The sequence below is a fragment of the Mesoplodon bidens genome (genome assembly GCF_964165515.1).
Source record: "Mesoplodon bidens genome assembly, chromosome: 19".
In the NCBI taxonomy this organism is placed as follows: domain Eukaryota; kingdom Metazoa; phylum Chordata; class Mammalia; order Artiodactyla; family Ziphiidae; genus Mesoplodon; species Mesoplodon bidens.
Genome location: NC_138179.1, coordinates 19,253,387 through 19,268,868, shown reverse-complemented (window position 1 = coordinate 19,268,868; position 15,482 = coordinate 19,253,387). Strand labels below are relative to the sequence as shown.

Sequence of the window (15,482 nt, the reverse complement as noted above, 5' to 3'; positions counted from 1 at the left end):
ATTTGCACTTACATTATTTACATAGAAAATAAAAATAATCTATAAATTGTTAATTTAGAGTTTAGTGAGGTTGCAGGATCAACATACAAAAATCAACTGCTTTTTAAAATAATTTTTTGTATACCAGAAAAATGCAGACTATCTCATTATTCTAAGCTTATTTCTGTATGTAAATGAAAACAACCATTCTGTCACTACAAAACTCACTGTGAACCCAGTGAATTAAAAAAAGAAAACATCCTATAGACAACAAAAGCATATGATCATGATACTTTAAAATACAAAAAAAGGACTTTCCTGGTAGCACAGTGGTTAAGAATCCACCTGCCAATGCAGGGCACATGGGTTCAAGCCCTAGTCCGGGAAGATCCCACATGCAGTGGAGCAACTAAGCCCATGAGCCACAACTACTGAAGCCTGTGCTCCACAACAAGAAAAGCCACTGCAATGAGAAGCTCACACACCGCAAGGAAGAGTAGCCCCTGCTTGCTGCAACTAGAGAAAGCCTGCGTGCAGCAACAAAGACCCAACACAGCCAAAAAAAAGAAAAAAAAATCCTAAGACTATCCAGAGAAGAAGAAAAAGTAGGTCACTGAGGTCACTGACAATGGCATAAGAATCAACAGCAACACTGGATGCTAAAAGACAATGGACCAATGCTTTCACATTTTTGAAGAAAAAATATTTGATCTTAAACATAAAATTCTATACCCAGCTAAACTGGCACTTAATTATAGCTGTTTAAAATAATGCCATTTTCAGCTGTTATTATAAGGACTTGGAAAATTTGCCTCATGTATACTCATCAGAAGTTATCTGATAATATGCTCCAGCAAAAGAAGGGAGTAACAAAAAGTAATTAGACTTGATCTAGGATGCAGTAGACTCAGCCCAGGAGAGCAGCCAAGGGGAGTCCTAAGAAGACTTCTATGTAGGAAGCATAGCCCAAAGCAACCAGCCCAGGTTAGAGGGTAACATAGAGACTTCTAGGAGGGAGAGTTTCAAGAAAAAGGGCTTGATAGGATAAGTGGTACAATAGCACTGGGGTGGGATAGGGAAGGGAAGGATATTAATTATAATCAAGATACTGCAAGAAAAAAAAGTATAATTAGAAACACTGGGCCTCCAAAAAAAAATCTGTGTAAGGAATGAATATAATCCATTATAGTATTTGACTCTCCTATTCAACATTTACAAAGTCACAATAGTGTAAAAACCATTTATTGCTATAACTAGATATGATAATTTAACAATTTAGGAGAATAAAAGATGGAAAGTAGCATGACAGTTAAATCCTTCAGTTACAATAAGAATAAATATATAAGGTCTAAAATGGATAAATCAAGAAAAAGCATTATATCATTTAGAATAAATGGAGGTAACTACGAGAAGAAACTGCTAAAAGAGTTAAAAGGGATTGCCTTTGGTAAGCAGGATTTAGGAATGGTGAAGGGCACACGTGAGAAATACGTTTGTTTTTCACTATAATCCTTAATACACTGGTTATGAACTATGTGTATTTACTACTTTGATAAAACTAAAAATTTACTTAAATAGAAAGATTTTTGGTCCAGAAAAGAGGGATAGTGTCAGAAACGGATTTTTTTTCTGGTAAAGCTTAGGAAGCTTTAGAGCTCCCCAGAAGGCTGGAATTTGTTTTAGGTGAGAGAGGAAACCATGTTGCAATCAAGCAGAATTTCTGATAACCTGCCTCAAGAGATGTCAGAGAAAGGGAACAATTTTCCAAGCATACAGTTATTTGTGGTTTATTTTCTCATTCTAAATAGACAATCATATTCAAACGCAATTAAAAAAATTTTTTTCCCTAAAGAGAGTCCTTCAAACGGGGTAAATTTTAGGCTTCACAAAACCTGGGTTAGCTCCAGAGAGTTGTTTCCCAATGGAGTCCAAATTCACCTTTTTTTTAAAATGGTAGATTTATGTTTTTATGCAGATTCACTTTTTTTTTTTTTTTTCCCCTGCACGTGGGCTTTCTCTAGTTGCGGCGAGGGGGGCTACTCTTTGTTGTGGTGCGTGGGCTTCTCATTGTGGTGGCTTCTCTTGTTGCAGAGCACCAGCTCTAGGCGCACGGGCTTCAGTAGTTGTGGCACGCGGGCTCAGTAGCTGTGGCTCCCGGGCTCTAGAGCACAGGCTCAGTCGTTGTGGCGGGCAGGCTTAGCTGCTCCGCGGCATGTGGGATCTTCCCGAACCAGGGCTCGAACCGTGTCCCCTGCATTGGCAGGCGGATTCTTAACCACTGCGCTACCAGGGAAGCCCTGCAAATTCACTCTTAATGTTTATTTGTTCCTTTTAATTCTTGTTTTAGGGGGAGAGTGAGGACAATTTTTTCAGTAATTTTTGGAATCAAGAAACTGTATTAGAACCTGGTCCTCCTCTGGCTACCCTACCTGGAGCTCACAGAGACTGTAAGATCTTTGAGGATAGGAACAGAGCTGTGTCCTCTGTGTCTTCTACAGTTCAGGTACAAAGTTAATGCAGGTTCAGTAAATATTTTTGAAGGAACAGATACATTTGAGTGCCATTAGGTATCATTTTTCCTTCTGCTCCGTCTCTTTATTAAGACTCTGTTATGCAAGGCAGAAAGCTGTGGGAATGAGGATGAGAAGAGGTAGAGCGGTGTAAGGTTGCTTTTTCCAAACCCTAGATCCCACACTTAGACTTTACATAGTAGATGCCTTTCTGGATATTTGGTACCATGTATATCAGATTTTGCTAATCTCAACTCACTTTACACATAGAGATTATTAACGATGTTTAAACATTTTATGCTATGAGATGCAGAACATTTTACTTATTTCAAGAATCATTTTGTGCAACTTTCTGTAAAGTGAATTACCAGCAAATCTGAAGTCTATTTTGGGGGTGTGCTTAAAATGGGGCACACCAGTACTAAGTTCGCCTTTAACAATGACTAATTCGTACACCATGTGTGGAGTGTTAGATAGCTGTTGGGCGCTCGCCAACAACTAGGCATCTACCACTTCTTTTGGCCCCTTCACTCTCAGACCACCTGCTTCGACCCGGAGGTGCTGTCTTGACCCCCGCGACCTCTTTGTCATGACGTCCGCGGGGCGTCTCCCGCCGAGGCCCCGGCACCCGGCCAGGAGGCGACCTTCCCAAGATGGCGGCGTGAGGGGCCACTGCGCGGAGGGGGCGGGGTTCCGCCTCCGGAGGCGGGGCAGGGAGCCAGAGGGGTCGGCCTAGCGGGAGGGCAGCTTCCGAAGTAGGCAGCCCCGGCGCGCCTGCGTGGAGCGACCCTGCGCGCAGTGAGGCAGTGGCGGGGGAAGGCACCGGTGGGGCCGACTGGCGGGTTGAAGGAGGGAAGCGGGCGAGCGAAGTCCCAGTGCGCGCCGCGGCGGCACGGGTACCCTCCCCTTCCGGGCGTGAGGCGCTGTGAGGAAAGCTGAAGCGAGCGGACTCGCACCGGCAGCGAGACGCCGATACCGCCGCCCCAGCCCAGCCTCCGTCGGCTTCGGCGCTCCCGTCGTGGGGGCCCGAGTTCCTCAGCACACCCAGCTCCAGCAGCCTCAGAGCCTGTCCCCAGTCCTTCGAAAGCCCCGGCGCCAGCCCGGGCCCTTGGCGGGGAGGATGACGGAGCTGCAGTCGGCACTGCTACTGCGAAGACAGCTGGCAGGTGAGCGGGCGGGCGGAGGGGCGCCGGCCCGGGCCGCGATCGCGGAGAGTAGCTGCCCGCTCCTCCTCTCCTGGGCGCTCCCGGGCGGGCGGCCGGACGGGCGAGGGGAAGCGGCAGCCCCCGGCGAGGCCGGGCGCGGGCCTGCGAGGTTGGGGAGCCAGGGCGCCAGTCCCGGCCGGGCCCATCACTTCTTTCCCTGCTTTCTTAGGGCATTTGGGGCGGGGACGCGCCCCAGCCTCGGCCCCGGGACTGGGCCTGCCGCCCCGGGGGAAGGAGGGGAGATTGCCCCCTCCCCCACTGTTCGGTGGGACATTGCGGGGGAGGGGCTGTAGGTCCCCAGCCCCGGCGGACCCTCCCTGGAGGGGCGGGTCCGGGCTCAGGTGCGGCAGAGGCCGCCGGACCCCCGAGGCAGGAAGAGCGTCTGGGCCGGGCCGGCTGCGCGTCCCGGCCTCGGCTGTCGGAGCCGCGGGCGGACAGCCGGGGGCAGGGTGGGCGAGGGGAACTGACCCCCGGGCGGATAGGTGAGGCGCGCCAAACTTCTGCCCAGACAGCGCCGGGTCCGCGGAGTTGTGGCGGACAACAAAAGCCCCGGCCTCCGGGGCCTCGTCGCGGGCGCGCGGGGTCTGAGAACCCTGCGGGGCGCGGGACGCCGCCTCGCCTGCCTCCGCCTGGCACGGGCTCCGGTTGCGCCGCCCGGCTGGGGGAGGGTAGGAGCGGGCCGAGCCGGGAGCCGCTCGCTGGCCGGCTCGGGGCTTTGTGCTCCGAGCGACCCAGGCTCCTGAGCAGGCCTGCAGGTCCCCGGGGCTGAGGCCCGCGGGCTCTGGCTTGGGGCGGTGGCCGGCCTACCTCCCCAGAGGTGCCTGCGTCCCCCCTCCCCCATTGTCCCGGCCTCCGGCCGTTTGCGGCTTCCAGGTTGACTTTTTAGGGGGTTGGCTCCGACTCTGCTAGGACTGTGTGAGCGGAGCATGCGCAGTGGGGACGGGGACGTACGTGTGCGGAGTGGAAGGGGGGAGGCGGGTCGGTGGCTTCACAATGCCGCCCCACGTGCTGCCAGATTTAAAGAGAAATGAACCAGCAGTTACCACTGCTGCCCCACGCCCAGCCTGTGTCATTCTCAGTTCTGACGGATCTTCACCTCCCCACTCCACAGACAGCGGCCCTGAGCCCTCGGCAGAACCCAGAGGCAGGAATGAAGACATCTATTTTTGAAATAGGTTTACTAAGACTTAGGTTGAGGTGTTAGTTAAATCACCTTTATGGCTTATTAAGGAAAAGGTTGTCAGGGGCTGTTACAGGTTGTATAATTAGGTTTGTTATTAGAGCATGAGCAAGCAGGTTTGGACAAGTACTAAAGTTCTAAATGCTCAGGGGGAGTGACGGAGTGAATGGAGAATTTCTAGTGATACCTGTGTCCATCGCAAATGTATTGGGCAAGCAGTGAAAGAGTAACTTCATTGCATCTTATATTTGCAAACACACGTTACTCTTCTGTGTATTTTTCTGGTTTGTTTTGTTTTGGAGGAAGGAATCAAGATGTTCTTTTTTCTCCCTAAGAATACTTTAAATCAGAGTAAGTTTTAATTATGTGGTGGACTGTTAAACAGTATTAAAATACTAAATCAGTATTAAAACAGTACTCAACTCTTTCATAATGGGAAAGATACATATTTTAAAGGTGTAAAAGAAGTTAAGCAGTTACTAAGACTGTAAAGTATGACTAATAACAGTGTTACCAGTAGCAGTATTTCAAAATTCTTTCCATCCTATTTGTGAACAGGCTGTAAATTTTGATAGCCACTTGGTTCAGTTTTGCACTCTTTTACAAGATTAATCCCAAATATTGATAAGATATTTCCCAAAGCTCTTTCTTAATGGTTGACTTTTTGATAAGGCACACCAAGATATGCTTTAAGTTTGGAGGACAGAATGATTTAGTTTGTAATTTTTCATGCCTCATTATAAAGTTACTTAGCTGCTGATTAATTTTCTTGTCTTTTTGATCAGACACAATGGACTGTTGTTAATCTTTTCTCAAATTTTTGAAGTTTATTAACATGCTCAAAATGTATAAAACAGGTCAAGGCCAGTGTATTAAGGAAAATGTGAAAATATCAAGTTTATTGGGAAGACTTGATAAAACTACATACTGAAATAAAGGCCCTGTTGTATTTTAGTCATTAGTAGTACATTGTTTAAGCTTTTTGGTTTTTCACATATCATTTGAAAACAGGAAAGAATGGTAAACTGTAGTCTGTTGAAATAATTTAGAGTGAACTTTTGGAAGGCTTGATAATAAATGCTTTGAAAATCTTGAAATGTATTGAACTGAGTAGACACACAAACCTAAGCCATTCTAGCTGCTAGAATTTCAGAAACTTAACAACAACAGTGGCTAACAATAGTTACATTTATTGAGCCCCTAGTCTGCCAGTCCTGAAGGATTTTACTTCATTATTTGAGGGGAGAATTTATTGTGTGTGTGTTGTGTTTTGTTGGTAACTGTAATGAAGAACCTGGTTACTTTCTGAGTGAAGCAGAATGGTTCCTTGGGTTGCAGAGTTTCTCAGCCTCAGCACCACTGATATTTTGGGCTGATTATTGTTGTAAAGGCCTATACTATGCATAATAGAATGTTTAGCAGTATTCTTGGCCCCTACCCACCAGATGCCAGTAGTACACCTCCTCAGTTGTGACAACCAAAAATGTCTCTGTTGCCAGATGTCCCCTGAGGGACATAGTCATGCGAGGTTGAAAACTCTGGTTTAAGGTGTTTTAGTTAAGACCATAATGGCCAATGTGAAGCAAGTAAGAACACCTGACAGATTCATGAAATCAGATAGGTTGTGTATTTCTTTGTGGGTATTATTAGACTATGACTTATTTCTTTGCGAATTCAGCAGTCACAGTTCAGTTTTTGCAGTGCATAATGCTAAACACTAAGAAATCCCACAGCACAAGAGATAATTTAATTTTTTTTGAAAAGGTGTTGTAAGCAGTGGTTAAAAATACAAAGAGTATAAAAAAGTTTTAGTCTTTCCATCCCGACCCAGGCTGCTTTTCTTGGAAGCAGCCATCATCGATAATTTCTTGTGTGGCTTCTTATACTGTATATGTTTATATGGCTATATATGTTTACATATATGTTTATGGGCTAACGTTTCCTAAGGACTAGCATAGCATCTACCAAGCATTTCGCTGAGAGCTTTACATATATTATCTCATTTAATCCTCCTAATAAGGAAATTGAGGCTAAGAGAGTATCAGTAACTTGCCCAAGGTCACACAGGTAGTAAGTGGTGCTGCTAGATTCATATTCAGGACCTTCTTATTAGAGACTTCATTGTTTCTAATTGGCTATATTGTCTTCCAGGGAGCAACAGTTTAACACAATTGTGAAATATGGTTTTATAAATTTAAATATTCGAGCTTAATTTATCCAGTACCTACCAAAATGATCGGGGAATGTTCTCATCTTAATAAAATTTTATGTACGAAATAATGCACATTAAAATCTAAGTGATATTCTTAAGGTAATCATAAAAAGGTGTTTTAGCCATTGTCACTTTACGACCAACGTTCTGCAGAATGTCATAGATTGAAAGTAGCGCTAAGCTTTTTTGTGTTAGCATTTAACTCTGAGAAAATAAATTGGACTAATTGGACTTATTCCCTACTCTAACCATACTAACTTTTACTTTATGACAAACATTTATAAAGAATGAGGATTTTTTTTTTTTTTTTTTGCGGTACGCGGGCTTCTCACTGCCGTGGCCTCTCCCGTTGCGGAGCACAGGCTCCGGACGCGCAGGCTCAGCGGCCATGGCTCACACGCCCAGCCGCTCCGCGGCATGTGGGATCCTCCCGGACCGGGGCACGAACCCGTGTCCCCTGCATCAGCAGGCGGACTCTCAACCACTGCGCCACCAGGGAAGCCCGAGGAATTTTTTTTTAAGATCACTTGAGTTTTTTTAACATTGACAACACAGTAGTTGCTTTCTCATAGGTACCTGTCATCCCAGAACTAGCAAGAAGAATCTCTTAAGCAGTAACAATAAAACAATTGAACTCCTTTCACTGTAGAAATTTTGATTGCATTTTTTTTTTTTTTTTTTTTTTTTGCGGTACGTGGGCCTCTCACTGTTGTGGCCTCTCCCGTTGCGGAGCACAGGCTCCGGATGCGCAGGCTCAGCCGCCATGGCTCACGGGCCCAGCCGCTCTGCGGCATGTGGGATCTTCCCGGACCGGGGCACGAGCCCGTGTCCCCTGCATCGGCAGGCGGACTCTCAACCACTACACCACCAGGGAAGCCCTTGACTGCATATTTTAAAGTAATCTGCAACATTCCCAAATCTTTGTCTCCTTGTCTACCCATGTAAGTAGGTTGTGATGAGTTAGTTATGTGTGTTTCTCAGATTTATGTGCAATAAAATCACTTGGGAGTATGTTAAAAATACAGATTCCTGGCCTCACCTTCACAGAGTATTAGTCTACATGTCCAGATGGGGCCAAAGAAAGCCCAATTTTTAATATTTCTCATTGGCCTTTCTAGAATGTATTGGCATTCTGACATAAAATTTCATTAATAATCTTAAAGTAGCAGAAATAGAGTAATTGATTATTGACAGGGATACCCTAGTGGTAGAAGATTCTAGGTGATGAGCAGAGTATTAATATTTGTATATTAATGTTGTTTACCCACATATTTAGAAATGGAAGAAAAGTCTAAAAGTAAGTTTATATTTCATCAAACTACTAATTGTTTAATAGAGTTTGGGAATTTTTATATCCAGAAATCATTACACTGTTATAGAAATAATGCAGCTACTATATGCTGTCAGAAAAAAAGTATAAATGAAACAGACATTGTGGTTAAGAGAGGGGTGTTGGGTGATTTGTAATCCCTGTAGTGGAGGAAGCATCAAGGAATTATGCATCTGATGTTATGTTACAGAATCTTATTTAAAAATATGTACATATATTGAATCATGTGTATACCTTAAACACATGCAATGTTATATGTCAATTTTATCTCGGTAAAGCTGGGAAAAAAGTCTTTAATTTTTTAGTAAGTGAATTTTCTTAACATTAGGGAGTCAATGTTTTAAGTTATAATTTGTGTTACTGTGAATATTTTTGATATATAATGAAATTTAGTTGTTTATAAGTAATGGTAGTTTAATCTTGTATAAAGTCAAAATGAAACGTACTCGTCTTTTGTAATGGAAGACCTCACTTTCTCAAGTACTGCTTAATATATTAAAATACTGAAGTAAACTCTAATTTGTACATATTAGTATATTAGTATAATCTGTACTTACTGTAAAGTAGTGCCAAAGTATATGGTTTTATTATATAGCTTATGAGTTAATACACATTATATTTGGTGATATGTGTGCATATAAATGTGACATTAGATGCCTTCATTATTAGTAGAGTGATATCGAGTGAGGAAAATCTGAAAATCCATTCACTACTACTATATTATTGTCGCTTTTTGACTTTTCAGGTGAAGAGTGTATATATCAAGAAGACTTTCAATCCTTGGGTTATTTGATCTTGTTTAGTGCAAGTTTCTTTGAGGAGGTCATGCTAATTTATTGTAAATTGTAGTGTGGATGCACTCTTGCTTCAAGCAAGTAAAATGCTAAGCATTCTTTTATTTTAATGGACTCACTTCAATTTAGGATGAAGGATTTTTGCATTTCTAAATTATTGAGAAATATTTTTGTTAGAATTTAAAACACTAGATGACCTGCAAAAGTCTGTTTAATGCCATCCTTGACTGGTTTATAGGAAATAACTTTTCAGAGAGGAAAGCATAGTATATGCTATGGAACCAGTCTGGCCAAGTAAACATAGTATAGTTATATTTGTGTTTTGTTTTCTTTTGTTTTGTTTTTGTGGTACGCGGGCCTCTCACTGTTGTGGCCTCTCCCGTTGCGGAGCCTGACGTGCAGTCTCAGCGGCCATGGCTCACGGGCCCAGCCGCTCCGCGGCATGTGGGATCTTCCCAGACTGGGGCACGAACCCGTGTCCCCTGCATCGGCAGGCGGACTCTCTACCGTTGCGCCACCAGGGAAGCCCAGTATAGTTATATTTGGTTGAAGGCATTTCAGCCACAGAAAAGTACAAATAAAAAAAGCAAATATTTTGCAAATTTTGGTAACGAACATGAATTATTGGTATGAACAGATAAATGAGGGAATAAGAATAAAATGGGTCTTTAGGATATAAGATATATACATGTTAAAACAGAATTAAAATTTTTTTCACCTAGTGCAAGATAGTATTAGGCTAATTCAAGTAAATCAGAATTTTTTTTTTTGGCTGTGCCACGCGGCTTGCGGGATCTTACTTCCCTGACCAGAGGTTGAATCTGCGCCCTCGCAGTGAAAGTGTGGATGCTAACCACTGGACAGCCAGGGAATTCCCTAAATCAGAAATTTTTATCAGTGCTGTTCCATTGATAGATTCTGGCCCTCAAAGAAACAGCTAGGAAAAAATTCTGTAGTTTATTGCAGTTGCTGTAGAGATGTGTACTTCTCTTTATGATGTTCTAGAATATTTTTGAAAAGTTAATTTTTGTAAGTGGAAATGTTTACCTTTTATTGATGTTCTATATTAATGTCTAATAACTTAGAAAAACTGCTACTCTTCCTTCTCTGCTTTTCTTCGCTTTTCTTGTCCATTGGTTAGGGATCTGTTAAAAGTATAAACAACAAAACCTAAAAATGTCCTTTATATTAGAAGACACTTTTGATTTGCTTTTGAATGTACTTACACTTTAATTATATTATCAATTTCTTATATAAGGTGTATTTTAATTAGAGTTTCTATTTCAAGACAAAGTAATTCTAGGCAAAGTAGACATGGCGCCAAAAGCATGATCTATAAAAGGAAATATTGGTAAACTGGACATCATCAAAATAAAAAACTTTTGTATCTGAAAGGCAAATGAAAAGACAAGCTGCAAACTGGAAGAACAAAATTGCAAACTACCTGACAAAAGACTGATCTAGAAAATATAAAGAACTCTTCAAAACTCGACAGTAAAAGAAAACAGCCTGCTTAGAAAATGAGCAAAAGACATGAATGACATTTCAGATAGCAAATAAGCAAATAAAAAGTTGTTCAACACCATTAAACACCAGGGAAATGAAAATTGAAACCACAGTAAGATATCACCACATACCTATATAGAATAGTTAAATTAAAAGAAATTAATACCAGATGCTGGCCAGGGGAGGCAGAAAAACTTCATCTCATACATTGCTGGTAGGAATGTAAAATGGTACAGCCAGTGTGGAAGCAGTTTGCAGTTTCTTGTTAAACTAAATATACACTTACCATACAACCCATCAAGTACACATTTGGGCATTTATTTTAGAGAAATGAAAACTTATATCCTCATAAAAACTTACATGCAAATGTTCATAGTAGCTTTATTAGTAATAACTGCAAACTGGAAACAACCCAGATGTCCTTCAATGGGTGAGTAAACTGTGGTACATCCATACCATGGAATATACTACTCAGCAATAAAAAGAAATATACCATTGATACACAGAACAACTTAGATGATATCAAGGGAATTAATGCTGAATGAAAAGTTAATCTCAAAATGTTGCATGTTCTGTGATTCCATTTATATAAAATTCTTTTTTCTGTGTGGTAAAAAACATAAAATTGACCATCTTAACCATTTTTAAGTATATGGTTCAGTAGCGTTAAGTATATTCACATTGTTGTGAAACAAATCTCCAACTCTTTCATCTTGAAAAACTGAAGCTCTATACCCATTAAACAACTCTCCCTTTCCCCCTTGACCTAGCTGCTGCTAACAACTGTTTTACTGTTTCTCTGCATTTGATTCATATAAGTAAATGCATACAGTATTTTGTCTTTTTATGACTGGCTCATTAGTGTAACGTATGTTGTAGCATATGACAGGATTTCCTTCCTTTTAAGGCTAAATAATACCCCATTGTCTGTATATACCACAGTTTGTTAATCCATTCATCTGTAGATGCATTTGGGTTGCTTTCACCTGTTAGCTATTGTGATTATTGCTGCTATGAACATGGATGTGCAGATATCTCTTCAAAATCCTGCTTTCAATTCTTTTGAGTATATACCCAGAAGTGGGATTACTGGGTCATATGGTAGTTCTGTTTTTTAAAAATAAACCTTAGGGCTTCCCTGGTGGCGCAGTGGTTGAGAGTCTGCCTGCTAATGCAGGGGACACGGGTTCGAGCCCTGGTCTGGGAGGATCCCACATGCCACGGAGCAACTAGGCCCGTGAGCCACAGCTACTGAGCCTGCGCGTCTGGAGCCTGTGCTCCGCAACAAGAGAGGCCGCGATAGTGAAAGGCCCGCGCACCGCGATGAAGAGTGGCCCCCGCTTGCCACAACTAGAGAAAGCCCTCGCACAGAAACGAAGACCCAACACAGCAAAAATAAATAAATAAATTACTAAAAAAAATAAAGAGCCCTTTTCCAGCACGTTTCTAATGCCTAGTCATTAAAAAAATAAATAAATAAATAAACCTTATTTTTAGAGCCGTTTTATTTTTTATTTTATTATTTTATTTTATTATTTGGCCACACGGCATGGCTTGTGGGATCTTAGTTCCTTGACCAGGCATTGAACCTGGGCCCCAGCAGTGAAAGTGCCAAGTCCTAACCATTGAACCCACCTGGGAATTCCCTTTAGAGCAGTTTTAAATTCACAGCAAAACTGAGTGAAAGATACAGAGATTTCCCATAGTACCCCCTGCCCCCACACAAGCTTAGCTTCCCCCAGTATCAACATCCTCCACCAGAGTAGTGCATCTGTATTGAGAAGTTTTATTTTTAATGTTTTTGAGCGACCTCCACACTGTTTTCCATAGCAGTAGCACCATTTTACAATCCCACCGACAGTGTACAGGGCTCCAGTTTCTCCACTTGTTCTCCAACACTTGTTTTTTTAATTGTAGCCATCCTGATTGATGTGAGGTGATATGGTTTTGATTTGCATTTCTCTGATTATTACTGACATTAAGCAACATTTCCCATCTTCGTTGGCCTTGGTAGATCACCTTTGGCAAAATGTTGATTCAAGTCCTTTACCTATTTTTAAAATCAGGTTATTTGATTTTTTGTTGTTAAGTTGTATACATTCTTTATATACTATGGATATTAACCTTTTATCTGATACATAATTTGCAAATATTTTCTCCCTTTCCATAGGTTGCCTTTTAACTCTGATTATGCCCTTTGCATAAAAGTTTTTAAGTTTGATGTAGTTCCAGGTGTCTGTTTTTGCTTTTGCTGCCTGTGCTTTTGGTGTCACATCCAAGAAATCAGTGCTAAGTCCAATATCACAAAGCTTCTCTAGTAGTTTTATAGTTTAGGTCTCACGTTAGGTCTTTAATCCGTTGTGGGTAAATTTTTGTATGTCGTGTAAGATAAGGGTTCAACTTCATTCTTTTCTGTATGAATACCCAGTTTTCCCAACACAATTTGTTGAAGAGACTTCCCTTTCCCCATTGAATGGTCTTAACACCCTTATAAAATTCTTGAAATGACAAAATTGTAGAGATGGAGAATAGATTAGTGGTTTTTAGGGATTAAGGATGGTAATAGTGTGTTGCTATAAGGCAGCTGCATAAAGGATCTTTGTGGTTATGGAACTGTTTCTTTCTTATAGTGGTTGCACAAATCTGCAAATGTGATAAAATTTCATAGAGCTATACACACACACAAATAAGAGTGATACAATAAGAATAAAGTGTGTGGATTGTACCAATGTCAATTTCTTGGGTTCGCTATTATACGATGCAGGCAGGATGTTAGCATTGAGAGAAACTGGGTAAAGGGTATAGGAGATCTTTCTGTTCTATTTTTTCCATTGCCCTATAAATCTGTGTATTAAAATAAAAAGTTTTTAAAAATCACTTGTAACCAGAGCATTTTTATCAGTCTTTTTTCATGTAGAGAACTCCTTTTTAAACTTACTATTCATAATTACAAACATAGCAACATAATTGCCATAACAACACTTTCAAGGAATAGGAAGTTGGAATTGAGAAATCTGTAGTTTGAGGTAGAAATTCCATCTTAATTTTAAATAATCCTCCTGTAAACTTCTTGTGTTGTCCTTTGGAAAATGGAAGAGAGGATCAGTATAAAAGCTCATTTATTGGGCTCTTCAGTTGCATTGAGAAATGCTGGGGGAATGCAAAGATAATTGATATGGTATTCCTGCCTTGAGGTGCTACATTTTGTAGGCGTTGATGGACATGTAAACAAAGTTATAATGCAACATAAGTACATATTGCAGTATAAGTATAATGCAGTATAAGTATAAAACATACATGTGGAAGGAGCAGAAGGTAGCACTGAGGAAGGAGTGATTAATTATGGGAGAGTACAGTGAAGTCAGGGAAGGCTTCATAGGAAAAGGACTGTTTTGGATACAGCAGAATCAAGATGTCAGTTCTTTTTTTGTTTGTTTTGCGGTACGCGGGCCTCTCACTGTTGTGGCCTCTCCCGCTGCAGAGCACAGGCTCCGTACACGCAGGCTCAGCAGCCATGGCTCACATGCCGCTCCGCGACATGTGGGATCCTCCCGGACCGGGGCACGAACCCGTGTCCCCTGCATCGGCAGGCAGACTCTCAACCACTGCGCCACCAGGGAAGCTCAAGATGTCAGTTCTTTTAAGAGCATTAACTTATATATTAAAAAAAAAACTTTGCATTTAGCAGTGTAGAAAAAACAGTAATTAGAATTACTTAGCATGACAGAAGTCTAAAGTTGACAGATTTAAAACAAATAGGTATTTATGAAAGACAAATAACCCTGTTGAAGATTTCCAAGAAAGTAGTCTGGGCACAACTTTCAAGGGATGGCAGTAATTTGTAATTTAAAAAATTCTGTAAAGAACTTAAGTCTGCTTACTTCACTAACATGTAAAAGAGGGAAGAGGGCAGGAAGGAAACAGGTTACTCTTCCTGATCCTAGACTTTCCATATGTGGTCACATTCAGTTCTTACAGCAAATGTTTGGAGTAAATATTATCACCTTTTTGAGATAAGGAAATTAAGGTTTATATTATATCTGGTATTTCGCCAAGCTAACCCTGATGGAGCTGGCTGGCAGAAATATATCTGTCTGCCAATGAAACCCAAGCCCTTTCCATATCAGTAGTTTCTTTAACATTTGGGGGCTTCTTAGACTCCTTTGAGAATTTAGTAAGCATTAAAGACCTTCTCCTGAGAAAAATGCATACAGTTTTGGGTATAATTTTGGAGGTTTTTCTGATCTCTTGAGTGAAGCTCATTTATGCACATATAATACTGTCTCTTACATCATTCAGCAAATTTGATGCCTGTTTTGTATAGTATATAGGGATGCCAAATGAATAAGTTATTCTTGTATTCTAGGAACTCGGTAGTCTGTAGAAAATCCTCAGAGGGCTGCTTTAAAATACTGTATCAGAAAGTCAGGGAAAGCTTGCTTCTACCTGGAGGGCTTTTGAGGAGTTGGTGGCATTTGTGCTTGACTTTTAAAGGATATGTAAAATTTGATCACATAAAATAGGAAAGTATTTAAGGCTGAGGGAGAAGAACAAGCAAGACAGAAAGCTTGTTCTGAAAACAATTCAATGTGGTTGGAGTATATGATAAACTGAACTAGTGGGAAAATAATATTTGGAAAGGTTGGTTTTATTTGTGGAATACCATAAAGATACTGAAGAATAGAGTCACTGAGGAGGGGGGAAGTGATGTGATCCAAAGTATGTGGGACCAGTGCTTCTCATTATCTGTGGTGAAAGACCAATTT

The 15,482-nt window shown here is 41.4% G+C and overlaps 1 protein-coding gene across 1 annotated transcript in view; it reads left to right on the top strand.

The window, feature by feature from the left end:
* The first annotated feature begins 3,255 nt into the window (after nucleotides 1-3,255).
* Nucleotides 3,256-15,482, top strand: part of UBE2G1 (ubiquitin conjugating enzyme E2 G1) — a 96,967-nt gene continuing 84,740 nt past the window's right edge. The window contains exon 1 of the mRNA XM_081218073.1: nucleotides 3,256-3,655. Within this exon, the coding sequence (XP_081074199.1) occupies nucleotides 3,610-3,655 (46 nt within the window). The 5' untranslated portion in view covers nucleotides 3,256-3,609. The remainder of the gene's footprint in view (nucleotides 3,656-15,482) is intronic.